Source organism: Saccoglossus kowalevskii, chromosome 14 (assembly GCF_978046115.1).
Source record: "Saccoglossus kowalevskii chromosome 14, keSacKowa6.1, whole genome shotgun sequence".
Lineage (NCBI taxonomy): Eukaryota > Metazoa > Hemichordata > Enteropneusta > Harrimaniidae > Saccoglossus > Saccoglossus kowalevskii.
Genome location: NC_140654.1, coordinates 28,418,456 through 28,432,474, shown reverse-complemented (window position 1 = coordinate 28,432,474; position 14,019 = coordinate 28,418,456). Strand labels below are relative to the sequence as shown.

At 34.0% G+C, this 14,019-nt stretch overlaps 1 protein-coding gene across 1 annotated transcript in view; it reads left to right on the top strand.

Annotated features, from left to right (window-relative positions):
- The window catches only part of LOC100375709 (syndecan-3), a 75,467-nt gene extending 61,792 nt beyond the window's left edge, over window positions 1-13,675 (top strand). The window contains exons 3-5 of the mRNA XM_085508098.1: window positions 9,090-9,196; window positions 11,956-12,217; window positions 12,346-13,675. Of these exons, the coding sequence (XP_085364224.1) occupies window positions 9,090-9,196; window positions 11,956-12,217; window positions 12,346-12,515 (539 nt within the window). The 3' untranslated portion in view covers window positions 12,516-13,675. The remainder of the gene's footprint in view (window positions 1-9,089; window positions 9,197-11,955; window positions 12,218-12,345) is intronic.
- Window positions 13,676-14,019: the final 344 nt, after the last annotated feature.

Below are 14,019 nucleotides of genomic sequence, written 5' to 3'. Positions count from 1 at the left end.
TTCGTTTTCGTGTCACTGTCAAAGTTATGCTACCTTGTGCTACCTTTTACTTAACAGGGACTACTAAATGGTTTCTATAAAACGATAATCAGGATCGCAAAAAAAGACAACTCATTTGAAACACTTGCCGGATGTCTATCTCTCTTCTGAAATCCGCCTCGGTGATCATGGTCCGGAATCTATTTCTTTCAAAAGTGTTGCACCAGGTTTATGTTGTCGGCGTTTCTCTTTAAACCTAGTTGTTCTTTTGTCATGGACGAGGACAGTTTTTCCAAAAAAGGAATCTGAGGCTAAGTGGCTTTCGTCCACTGATGTGGCACCTTCGGATCGATTAGAAACTTGTGAATACTTACACTATGACTATACGTTTCACTGCAATTGCCCACAACACATCATCTAAAAACTCTCTCTCTCTCTCTCAAAAAAAAAAAAGAAAATAGACAAAAAAAAAAAGAAAAAAAAAACGCCGATTGAAAAATGTATATCGTTTAAAAGTATACTGAATGACCAGTGTTATTACGGCTCAGGGGTATGACTTCCTCTCACATTTTGGCATTTGGTGGCGCACTTTCGGCGAGAGTCGGAAATCCGGAAACAGTCGATCGTTTCAGGATAGGTGGGCGTGGCTACAACACGAGAAATATCCCAAATTTACTTGGATACGAGTAATCATAGTACTTACATGTAAGTACAGTATGTGCTGAGTTTCGATTCTCACTCTATTGAGACTGAGATTTTTTTGGTCCATGCTGACTCTGTCCTGGTAGACACATTTTTGACTTGTGCTGACCCTGTTTCTATGGTCGACAAATCCTGTGATTTCTATTATTTCTATTATTATTTATTAATTCAACATGTTACTTTTAAGTGTGTTACATTTAGTTGAAAATTGATGATCAAATCACATTAAATGTAATAGACCTGAACTATCTCTTGCTAAATTTGTTTCCATTTTGTGTATAATTCTTCTGGAATCAAAGACTGTGTATGTAGGTGAAGTGTGTACAATATTATTACATTAAATAAATGTGAGTATACAGAAAATAGTATCACTTGTAGAATTGTAGTACTGGTACACTGTATATAAATTTTTTTGTACAGTGTATATATTAATTTGGTGGCATGCACCTTCGTAGATATCTAATACCATTATATACATGTCTCCTCCACATGTATATGTACCTGGTTTCATTGTACACCCACTTTTGCAGGCTTCCTAAACCAATATTCAAGTTAATTAGCATAAGTTATCTACTGTACATTTATTTTCTCCCTAAGAATTAGAGTCAGCACTGAACGCTTCCAACTGTTTTACTGACAGACTGCTCACCATTCTCTTCATTACTGCATTGTGTACAGCTTTCTCTAAGATACTTGGAGATTAAAATGTTGTACATCAGGCTTACATACATACAAAGGCATACACAACTGCAATTGATAGTTACAAGCATTTGAGGCACTGGATACTCATGAGTGGAAAAAATCATCTTTCCAAAAAAAAAAAAAAAAAAAAACCACTACTCAATACATATAAATTTAATTGTAAATACATGTAAATAAAATTAAACCCATTGTGAAGATATAATTCATTGTTTCTTGTCGTGTTTGTGAACTTACATTTGTATATCCCAGTGAAATTGAAATTAAATGCCACTATAATTAAATGGTTTTACATTATGTTTTATCTTTTCTAAATTAATTATAATTGTATTTTATGGACAGCAAAACTATGGTTGCTAAAGGAACTTTCTGTCCTACAGTTCTGAGGTTTGATTTTGTGTCTTTACATATTTTAAAAACTACCATGTGTTTGTATGCCATAAAATCAACCCTAAATATAGTGTTTTGAAAACTATTAGTTAGATTGCATCATTCGATTATGTGACTGACAGTAAACATGTTAGACATACTGATTCAACTACCCAGAGTTGAATGCTTTTATGTTACTAATGCATTCAGACTTAGCGGAGAAACATTTGTACACAGGAAATAAAAGAGCAATGGTGAATTCACTAAGTGGACCCGACTCCCTGGTGAGAATTTACCATATCCCATGATGCTGTGCTTTGATTTAAGATGTAATACAATGACCTTTACATTGAACTGTATATGATTGAATGATGGGAAAGTGTGTCCTATTATTTTCTGACTGTTTTTTTAAGTCACTGGGTATATAGACAACAAACAGAACCGGTTTTGTCATAATTGGTCTCCTATATCTCTGTTCAGTTCCAGGTTAGTTTTATGCTAGACCTTAAGATCCATGGTTTTCTACATGTTTCATAAGATCAGTGTTATATATTGCTTCAGTGGTGTGAATATGGAAGGATGCTGTTAATTCACACTCTTGAAAAAGCTATTGTTTTTTTCTTTCCATGAAATAAGTGAGTTTCGACTAGTGTATACCTGTAATTAGTATGCTACATTATGTATAAGGATATTTTTCCAAAGAGAGGGTGATAACTTGTTATGCAACAGTAAAGTTCTTTTGCACGCATCTAAATCAGGAATCTGTGAAAAACATGTTTTTCAGTGGGAAACGGGAAAACATTTATTATAGTTGATGTCAATATAGCTAGGTTTTCTGTTCTACTACACGTGTATTTAAGTTAAATTAATTTATTGGAGCTCATTGCACCAGGAAATACTGGTACTATATCATGTTTACCTAGATGAAGTAGTTAGCAAAACACATTGAGCAGGTCTCTACAATTAAGCATTCACTTCTCATACCATGTCAGTATCAATAATGCATGGTTTTATCGTAATTATCATAACCAATAGGTCAAGATAATTAACACACTGACCTTTTGACATCCTATCTTCTCACGAAACCTAATTTATAAAGGTTGCATAAGGTCATACTGATAACTTGAATTATTCTGTCTGCATCTCTTATGTTAATTTAGTTAATGTTCTATTTTAAAGCGAGGAAGTTGTCACCTGCGCATGCGTCCGATGACAAGTGTGTCATTGTTTACAAACAAGCGTCTACCCACGAGCCTTTGTGTTTTTAGCACGTGTTGTTATCGTCGCTTGGGACACAATTCCTGTGCGTGCACAGGTGACAACCCTCCCGCTTTAAACCCTGTGTTCTGCCTTAACCTGATAGCAATGATAAGAGGTACACTGCCCTCTAGTGATAGTTTAGCGTCACATGTGGTAAAAAAATTGTTGGAAAGATGTTGGGAATTCAGTTTGAAACAATTGGAGAATTACCATAATGAGAAATGAATGCATACATGTACATTTTGTAATACGGTAGTAAAAACACTATCACATATAAAAACCACAATGTCAATCGGTTACATGTTTTGAATAGTCACTTTAAATCTTAGCATCACTTAAAAAGCGAATCAACTTTCCAATAAAAATATAATCATAATTTGATTTATTGTGTGAAAAAAAAGTGTTTTTGTTTTTTGTTTTTTTGTATTGATTCATTCATGGAATGTAAGTCATAATATTTGATGAATAACCGTTACACATAGAGCAAAATAATATTTTTTGATGATTCTGCACCAGAATTTAGCCATTTTGTGTGTTATTTAAAGAATGATAAACAATGCGCTATGTGTTATAAATCATAACTGTCAGAATTAGCGGTTTTTATGATGACATCATAGTTTCACATTCACGCAGCGTTTCAATAATAGGCAGTGCACGGTGTTTTAATAAACATTTAGGGGCCTACTTCTAAACATTAATAAATATTGTCTATCCAAGCATAGCTTGCGTTATTACAAACAAGCTTTTGTCCAATCACAATGATTTATTCAGACAATTAAACTGCTGGTACATGTATAATCTAAAAAGTTTGAGATTTGTCACAGTTGAGTGTGATAGATAAATGTGTTTGTTATGTTGTGTGTAGTATAATGTGAAATAATGAATCTTCAATTGATAGCAGGAATAAAAGTGAATTAAAATAATAAGTATGTAACTATCCTATAGACATGCATAGTATATACATATATATTAAGACAAGTAAATCAATTTGAGTTTATGTAAAGGTGATATCAATCCATGTATACTGAAGGCCCTCATACTTGTATATAATAAATGACAAGTGTAATTGGGGCAGGGTATGATATATCCATATACTGCAAGACATCTTGCTAATTCCAGTTTCCTGACATTCTGGTTATGGGCATTTCAGCTGAATTAAGATACTGTTCCTCAGGCATTAAATCAATTCATTTCAAAGTGTTTCTAACCAAGTTCATGAGATACTGAGCTAAATAAATCAACCTAGGGTTTCTGTGAATAATCAAAGATTGATATGCTTTCTGAAGACTAAGATTTCCCCTATGGGATTGAATAATTTGAATATGGGGAGAGTAGGTTATTGTAGAGGGAAGATTCAAAGCCGTAGTTGACAATATTACAGCCTCAATATGAGTGGTTTCCCCTTTGTGCGAAGAGAACATTGATGAGCAAACCTTGCCACGGTACTGTTTTTAACATTAACTTGAATGATATTGGCTGATATTGAGGAATGCCTACATGACATCAAGGGATTTATGATGCAGCTCAATAATAGAAAAACAAAATCGAAATTCAAATTGCGTCAAGCCAGAAATTACAAATGATGCCATAATTGAAACGAGAGCTTACTTGGAGAAAATTTCGGGGGGGGGGGGGGGATTTTCAACCCTGATTGTTGGGCTGCAATGCGTTTACACAGTCAGAGCCATGTCAGGGCCCAATCCTATCAGAGCTGAACCCTGAAGATTTATTGGAGCCGAATTGATGGATATCAGACACTATATATATATAAACTATGCAGCATTACTAGTATAAATTTGAATTGTAAGCATATTTTGTAAAAAAATATGTTTTTTATGTCTTTTTGTCTCTCTGAGTTGATCATGTGATAGAAAAGTTCTCACCTGATACCACTTATTCGTAAAACTATTTGATTCTTGTGGTGTCTAGCGCTATATTACCATTTGCCTTTAGTTTATTGAAAACCCATTACATTACTTGCGTCAACCGACTCTATAAACAAGTCATATCAGGTTATTACTTTATATATACATGAATATATATCAGCTGATATACATGAATATTACTCCCAAAACAATTACATACATCAGTGATTAACAAAATGCAGACAAGACATTACATGTAGCATTAGTCTGTACAATTGGCACCAGTCAGTACACGCCTCACTGCATGCAAACTACCTGGTTGCCAACAGTCAGTACATGCTTTGCTGCATTACAAAATACTTAGATATATGTATTCCTATTCCAAACCGTAAATTGAGTTTTTTTTAAAGTGTAGGTATGTAATAGAGATAGAAGTGGTTAGTTTGGTTCAGACAATTACTGTTACAGATGTATACACTGAGGAAATATAAGAGATTAGGTATTTTGTTAACACATGTATTGTATGAATTAATTAAAAGCGGGTACTCCAGAGTTTGATTTCTCTACAGGTCTGAAATTATTAGGAAAGTAAAATTATTGAGTGTTTTGTAGGAAACCTATTTTCACTGATTTTTAGCTCCGCTGTCGACTTTGTCGAGCGGAGCTTATCATATGAGTGATTGTCCGTCGTCGTCCGTGTCAATGTTTTACTTTTTCGACTTCTTCTTGAAAACTACAAGCCTAAATGCTTTGATACTTGGTGTATATGTACCTTGGGTAGACCTCTCTTAGGTTTGTTCATTTCTTGTTGATATCTTTAATTCTCCAATTTTGGTGAATATTTTTGTCATTTTTGGTAAAAACTGATATTTTCGACTTCTTGTTAAAAACCGCAAGTGCAATTGCTTTGATATTACATCTATAGGTACTACATGTGGACCTCTCTCAGATTTGTTAATTTTGTAATGATATCTTTAATTCTTTAATTTTGGTGAATATTTTTGTCATTTTTGGTAAAAACTGATATTTTCGACTTCTTGTTAAAAACCGCAAGTCCAATTGCTTTGATATTACATATATAGGTACTACATGTGGACCTCTCTCAGATTTGTTCATTTTGTGATGATATCTTCAATTCTCTAATTGTGGTGAATATTTTTGTCATTTTTGGTAAAAAGTGATATTTTCGACTTCTTGTTGAAAACTGTAAGTCCGATTGCTTTGATATTACATATATAGGTACTACATGTGGACCTCTCTCAGATTTGTTTGTTTTGTGATGATATCTTCAATTCTCTATTTATTTTGGTGAATATTTTTGTAATTTTTGGTAAAAAGTGATATTTTCGACTTCTTGTTAAAAACTGTAAGTCCGATTGCTTTGATACTATACATATTGTTCATTTTCTAATGATGTCTTCAGTTCTTTAATTGAAATGTGCATTGCTAACAGCGGAGCTATCTCAGCCGATAGGCTGCTTGTTGATGAGTTGAATGTAAAATATAGAAAAAAGTATATATTCATTGGATTTTATTTTACAAGTACAGTAATGTGCAAGCACCAGACTTTCTTGTCCAAATTTGTTTTAACTTTTTTTCTTGTATTTCTGGAAATGAACCCTAATATTGGAGCCAACATACAAATTTTGAATCAGTGTTTACTCAAAAAAATTGGCTATTTTATTTCTAATCTTCTGAAGGAAAGTACAGATGATAAACCGGACTATTTTGTGAATCTTTGAAAAGAGGGAAGTGGTGGTGAAAAGGTTACATTGACAACAAATTTAATTCTTTCAACAGTTGCAATATAAAGTATGGTAGTCAAAGCTTGTGAATATATCCAATGCTGTCATGTGGCTGTCCAATGATACATGTATGTTGGCTGTCAGAGTGGCATTCAATAGTCTATGCTGATATGAATAATTAATTAATGTCTTGATTTAATGAAATATATGTACAAACATTCACCCTTACAAAGACCCATTAAGCCAACATCATAGCTTTTGTACGGAACAAATTTTACAACAAAATTTCATTCTAAAGTAAATTCTGTCCAAGCCAAAACTTTTGCATTGTGTTGTTGAAGTGGCATTAGGTTTTACATAACCTAAAATACATATTGAGTGCCTAAGTCAGTGATATTTGTCCTCATCTCTGTGGGTATTGGGAACTGGAGATGCAATTTTTTGATAAGCTAGGTTTTGTTCCTGTTTTGCCATCCTTGTGGGATGATATCTAAGTCTTTATGCTCACATCTGTGTATATGATAACATTTTATTTTTAGCTCCGCTGTCGACTTTGTCGAGCGGAGCTTATCATATGAGTGATTGTCCGTCGTCGTCGTCCGTCGTCGTCGTCCGTCGTCCGTGTCAATGTTTTACTTTTTCGACTTCTTCTTGAAAACTACAAGCCTAAATGCTTTGATACTTGGTGTATATGTACCTTGGGTAGACCTCTCTTAGGTTTGTTCATTTCATGTTGATATCTTTAATTCTCTAATTTTGGTGAATATTTTTGTCATTTTTGGTAAAAACTGATATTTTCGACTTCTTGTTAAAAACCGCAAGTGCAATTGCTTTGATATTACATATATAGGTACTACATGTGGACCTCTCTCAGATTTGTTCATTTCGTGATGATATCTTCAATTCTCTAATTTTGGTGAATATTTTTGTCATTTTTGGTAAAAACTGATATTTTCGACTTCTTGTTAAAAAACGCAAGTGCAATTGCTTTGACATTACATATATAGGTACTACATGTGGACCTCTCTCAGATTTGTTCATTTTGTAATGATATCTTTAATTCTCTAATTTTGGTGAATATTTTTGTCATTTTTGGTAAAAACTGATATTTTCGACTTCTTGTTAAAAACCACAAGTGCAATTGCTTTGATATTACATATATAGGTACTACATGTGGACCTCTCTCAGATTTGTTCATTTTGTAATGATATCTTTAATTCTCTAATTTTGGTGAATATTTTTGTCATTTTTGGTAAAAACTGATATTTTCGACTTCTTGTAAAAAACCGCAAGTGCAAATGCTTTGATATTACATATATAGGTACTACATGTGGACCTCTCTCAGATTTGTTCATTTTGTAATGATATCTTTAATTCTCTATTTTTGGTGAATATTTTTGTCAATTTTTGGTGAAAAGTGATATTTTCGACTTCTTGTTAAAAACCGCAAGTCCAATTGCTTTGATACTACATATATAGGTACTACATGTGGACCTCTCTCAGATTTGTTTATTTCGTGATGATATCTTCAATTCTCTAATTTTGGTGAATATTTTTGTCATTTTTGGTAAAAAGTGATATTTTCGACTTCTTGTTGAAAACTGTAAGTCCGATTGCTTTGATACTATTCATATTGTTCATTTTCTAATGATGTCTTCAGTTCTTTAATTGAAATGTGCATTGCTAACAGCGGAGCTATCTCAGCCGATAGGCTGCTTGTTTATATTTGATATGAGCACCAGTATTATTGTTCGTATCACTCTCAATATTGTTATATGTATGTGTATGTTTGCTAATATTTTAGTCATAACTAGTGTGGAATGTGAATGGTTGTGACTGGTGCTACTACTAAAGGTGTCTGTGTGTCTCTTGTCCTCACTGACCCTGACTTGTTTCGGATTAGGCTAATTTATGGAAATTCTATTATGTTTAATATCTTCAAAGTAAATAAAATAAGCCCTGTATTGGAGTGTGAAGGTTACTTTTATTCAGATAGAGTATAGGGTCAAGCATTGTAAATGATGTAGTAGAATATACTCATAGAATTTGAACAAGACATTCCACTGTTATAGCAAGTAGTCTGCCTGATAGCTGATTTATTCACTATTGGAGTTGGTTTCTGTTATAAATGTATGCAGACTCTGATCATCTGGGCTACATATAATTTGTGTTGATAGTCGCCCACAGCGTCTCCCCAACAGTGATTGGTATTTTGGTAACCCTGTTTATTTTCGTCCAAATAAGAAATCAGACTAAACTACACATGTGTGTGTGTTAACATTCCTTATTTTTAAGCAACAAAAATATTTTCATTCTGTTTTTAAACCAATATTTTTTCAAGTGAAAATACATGGTGGAAATGTGACACTTGAGTCAAGTCTGCCGGAAATGTAATGTAATTTGAACGAATGTAAATTCTTAATGATTTGATTCAAGTGATGCATGGTGAAATTCTCTCTTTCTATTTCAGGTTATGAACCATACCCTGTAATAGATGTAACAGCAGAACCATCCAAAAAGACAATTGTTGAAAAAACACAAAAACCAGGTGGACCTACCAAATCTTCTGTTACAAAGGTATGTAATTATTAGGACATGTATTGTACAGTTAGTTGGTTGAGTTTATTTGATTTCAGGCAGTTATACTATACGTGTGTTACTGGCTAGGTTACAGCAGAGTGTACAACATTTGTACATCATTTGTACATTCACACATGCAAGATAGTTGTATTTTATTTCTAGTTCCTTACCTTTCTGTAGACTCTATGAATTTTTTTTTTTTTATTCTCTGTTTGTCAATATGTAGTTCACTATTCTGTTTTCTCTAATTTTTATTATAAAACATTTCTTGTGTCATTAGTGTCAATTTTTAATGGCCATTGCCGAAATGTGAACACTGAAATCATAGCATATACGCTGTATACCGACGTTGTACATTAAATCACTTACAAGTGAAAAAAGTTGGGTTTGCTTCCAGGTTACTACAGGGTGCCATCTATTGAAATTCAGTTTTATCAAGCGATGACAACTTACCTGGAGCCCTTGACAAAATGTCAAATACGTTGCCATCTTGACGACTTCCCATCAATGAATTTATATGTGATTTCCCATAATAGTGTGACTGATTTCAATAAAATGACAACTACTTGAGCCTCAGATTTCACATTTTATGTGATTAGCCCTAAAGTGCCTGTGAAATGGCTGCTATTTTCACGCCTAAAATTATCCATTGATACATAAATATTATTAATTTTATTAATTTATAAGCATGAATTATTTTTTTAAGTGAAAAAATGTGTTTTAAACTCAATCTACAGCAACTTTATTTTTGTGTATTTTAAAACAAGGCTCCTCATTAGCTTCTTATTTGCATACAGAAATTCCCCTTGTGACGTCAGAAGGGGAAGTCGCATGGCAGCTTGCATTGCCGACACATGTAAATAAGGCAAATTTCTTCTGCAGTTTTCTCGTCACTTATGTACATGTTCGTCGAGGAGGAATGGACCATAATGAACACATAGTATCATTTTTTGTTGCATGGGGTTGAGTTAGATGCGAAATATGTCCTTTCTGGTGTAGGTGGTCACCGTGATCGTCAGCGGCACACGTTTGTACACTGTCGCTGGACAAAATAGAATTTGACGTCGGAATTATTTCGTTATTTAGCAGGTTACTAGGCACGTCACTACACTGTTTTATTTCATCGATCGTCTGGGTAAAACTTTCAAAATTAAAATAAAAGAGAACATATTTTGACATTCTAAATATTAGACTATAGTGATCACTATAAAATAATTAAAAAATACGACAAATCACAGATACTAAATAAATGACAGCCGCGTGGAAATAAATTGAAATTTTGTTGAAATTTTGGTGAACGCGTCAGGTCAGGACGAATGCAAGTGCGTTAAAAGCGGCGTTTAATTGGATAACAAAAATAATCAAGGTCGACACACATACAGATAAATTCAGAGTGGATTCGAGTTAGCGTGATCCATGGCATGATTGTCATAATTATAACATCATATTAAAACTTTATTTGGTTGGAAACACATTGACCAAGCCCGGATTCTTATTTCATAAATGCAAGCATGGAGGTAAAAAAAGAACGGAGGTGTGAATTCGACATTCAACACCAATCACCAAACAATACAGAAACTTTTAGCCTTCGAAAATGAAAACAGTCAGCAGTGTGTAAGGGTTGTGTAATTTCGTGTTTGTCCGACGCTTCGTTTTCGTGTCACTGTCAAAATTATTGCTACCTTTTACTTTAATAACAGGGACTAAATGGTTTCTATAAAATGATAATCACGATCGCAAAAAAGTCAACTCATTTGAAACACTTGTCAGACGTCTCTCTCTCTTCTGAAATCCGCTTTGGTGATCATGGTCCGGAATCTATTTCTTTCAAAAGTTTTGCGCCAGGTTTATGTTGTCGGCGTTTCTCTTTGAACCTAGTTGTTTTTTTCATGGACGAGGACAGTTTTTCCAAAAAAAGGAATCTGAGGTTAAGTGGCATTCGTCCACTGATGTCGCACCTTCGGGTCGATTAGAAACCTGTGAATACTTACACTATGACTATACGTTTTACTGCAACTGCCCACAACACAACATCTAAAAACTCACTCAAAAAAAAAGAAAATAGACAAAAAAAAGAAAGAAAAAAAACGCCGACTGAAAAATGTATATCGTTTAAAAGTATACTAAATGACCAGTGTTATTATGGCTCAGGGGTATGACTTTCTATCACATTTTGGTATTTGGTGGCGCACTTTTGGCGAGAGTCGGAAATCCGGAAACAGTCGACCGTTTCAGGATTGGTGGGCGTGGCTACAACACGAGAAACATCCCAAATTTACTTGGATACGAATAATCATTTTCAGCAAAAAAATCAATAACTGCCCATTTCATGTTCACAGCGGTCAATATCCACGCTGTATCATACAAAAATGATTACCAAGATTCGTTACGCAAGACCAAGTTTTAAATTAGTTGCATTTTGAAGGGGTGGGCGCTTTGCCGAATGTGACCCCAAATATAAAAATTGCGCAAAAGTGGGGGGTGGGCGCTTGCCCGGGCATGGGCGCTAACGTGGTTGAGTATGGTAAAAACAAAAAAAAATGACTCAAATTTATTCTGTTGACTCCAAAATTAAGGGTTCATTTGCAGAAATATTGAAGAATACAATGTATAAGAACAAATTGCAGAAATATTTGGGTGAGAAAGTCTGGTGGTGAAAAGGTTAAAGATAACTATGCTATATGGCTATGAAGATTTTAGAATCAAGCATTATTCTACAGTCAGAGTTTACTAATATCCCTTTTCTTTTCTGACAGGCTCCCAAACGTCCTAAACCTGAGCCAACTGAAGGTGTTGACAACAATAAGTTACCTGATATAGACATAGGTGGTGATAGTGATATAACAGTTGATCCAGCAGATGACAAAATGAGTACGATTTCTAACGATATTATACCAGATGGAGAAAATGATGTGGAATTCAGCACAGGGCCACCTAATAGCATTGGCAACTCTGCAGAGAGTACAGGCACTGCTTCATTCATGGAGCTCCTTTTCTCCAATCCAGCCATCCTGGCAGGTTAGTTTATAATGATGTGATATTTTGAACACATGTAAGCACATGCGCTGTTAATAGAGCAAATATGATATAGGCGCACACATTGAATCCAGATTAGATGAGAAATTAAAATTTGTGTTTCTTTTCAGCTATCATTGCTGGTGGTGTGATTGCTCTGCTGTCTGCCATTCTCTTAGTGATGTTCATTGTGTATCGTATGAGGAAAAAAGATGAAGGCAGCTATTCCTTGGATGAACCCAAGAAGTATAAAGACCCCAATATGTATTGGAAGGACACAGGAAAAGAATTCTATGCATAAAACCGAAAACAGCACACATTGTTGTTGAGATGAGAGTCATACTTTTCATTACCTTATATGGCGTGATACCTTGAATATGCAAATTACTGTGGAACATAGCCAATCACAGGCCACTATACTCTCACTCTTTCATTAGATTTTCAAGTTGCCATGGTATTACCTCTTTACATTACTTGGACCAGTTTGTTCCAGTTGAAACCGGCTGAAAGTAGTTTAATCCAGTCTCAGTATTGTGAAAAGGTGCATGTATGCATTATATGGGGGTTATTTTATTGACATGGTGCTTAATTTAGGAATAACATTTGGGGCCAAAAACATAACAAAATTGTACAGAAATGTAATTGGGGCCTCAACTATCACATGTGATGCATGCTAGTAAACCACTGTGCAGACACCTCATTGTCCTGCTGGAGAGTGATTGGTCAGTGTTTGCCAAGGAAACTACCAATGAATAGAGGGAATGCCTCTTAGTCTAAATTGGGGAAATAAATTATGTATACTATTGTGCTGTATTGAACAGCTTTAGTAGTGGGACATCATCATGTATGTCTTACCTGCATATGGAATAACTGATTTTTTTTATACAGAAATTTTAAATTTTAGTAAATTTACCAACTGTTAATAATGTTTTGTATGTGATGTCATCCCCATGCTTTCCCACTTGTCTTGTTTTAATATCACTACCTCTGGTGGATTCTCTCTCTGTATTTGTACACTTTTTGTATAGCTTTCATAATTCATAGGCAGAATAAGATGAGATTTATCTTCAATTCATATATTTAAGTGAAATCTTTAGCATGGAAATATTAATAACTGGTTTTCCAGTCAGTTATTGAGACTGAGAACTTTCTTTTCAGAACTGACTCCCTAGACATGTCAGTAGCAGATGAGGCCTATCAAACCAATCAATAATAACTGTTCTGTCTCTTCCACGTTTTTTTTTTTTAAATTATAAAACCTGGATGACCTCTGCTTTCTCTATTGCTCAGCTCTGAATCACAAAGAAATCTTTTGTTGATGTCTGAATTTATTGGCAAATTGATGCATGGAATCTCCTGTATATATACAGGCAAAACATTGGACTAGTTTGCTTCCTTACGTCACTATAATATTATTTGGTCTTTGCGTCTTGTAACACCGGAGTCAGCCATTATTGCCTACCACTGCTGTCTTATCTATGTTTATATCAACCAGTTAACTATAGTTGTTATAGTCTGTTTGGTATAAAAAAAAAAAATAAATAAAAAAAAAAATGACTTATCTTTATGTATCATGTTGTATTTTTATATACATCCCAAAAGAAAAAAAAAGAGTGAATTTCTGGTATAGCTCTTAGAAATAAATAAAAAAAAAAAGTAGCATTTGCAAAAGTTTATTCTTTGCTGTATTTACATATGAAAAGTTCTATTATACCCATTTTCATTTTATCCAATCATATAATTCATAGTACAGGACAAGAAATTCTTAATATATATTTATGTATATTAGACAAAAAGTTTGGTCA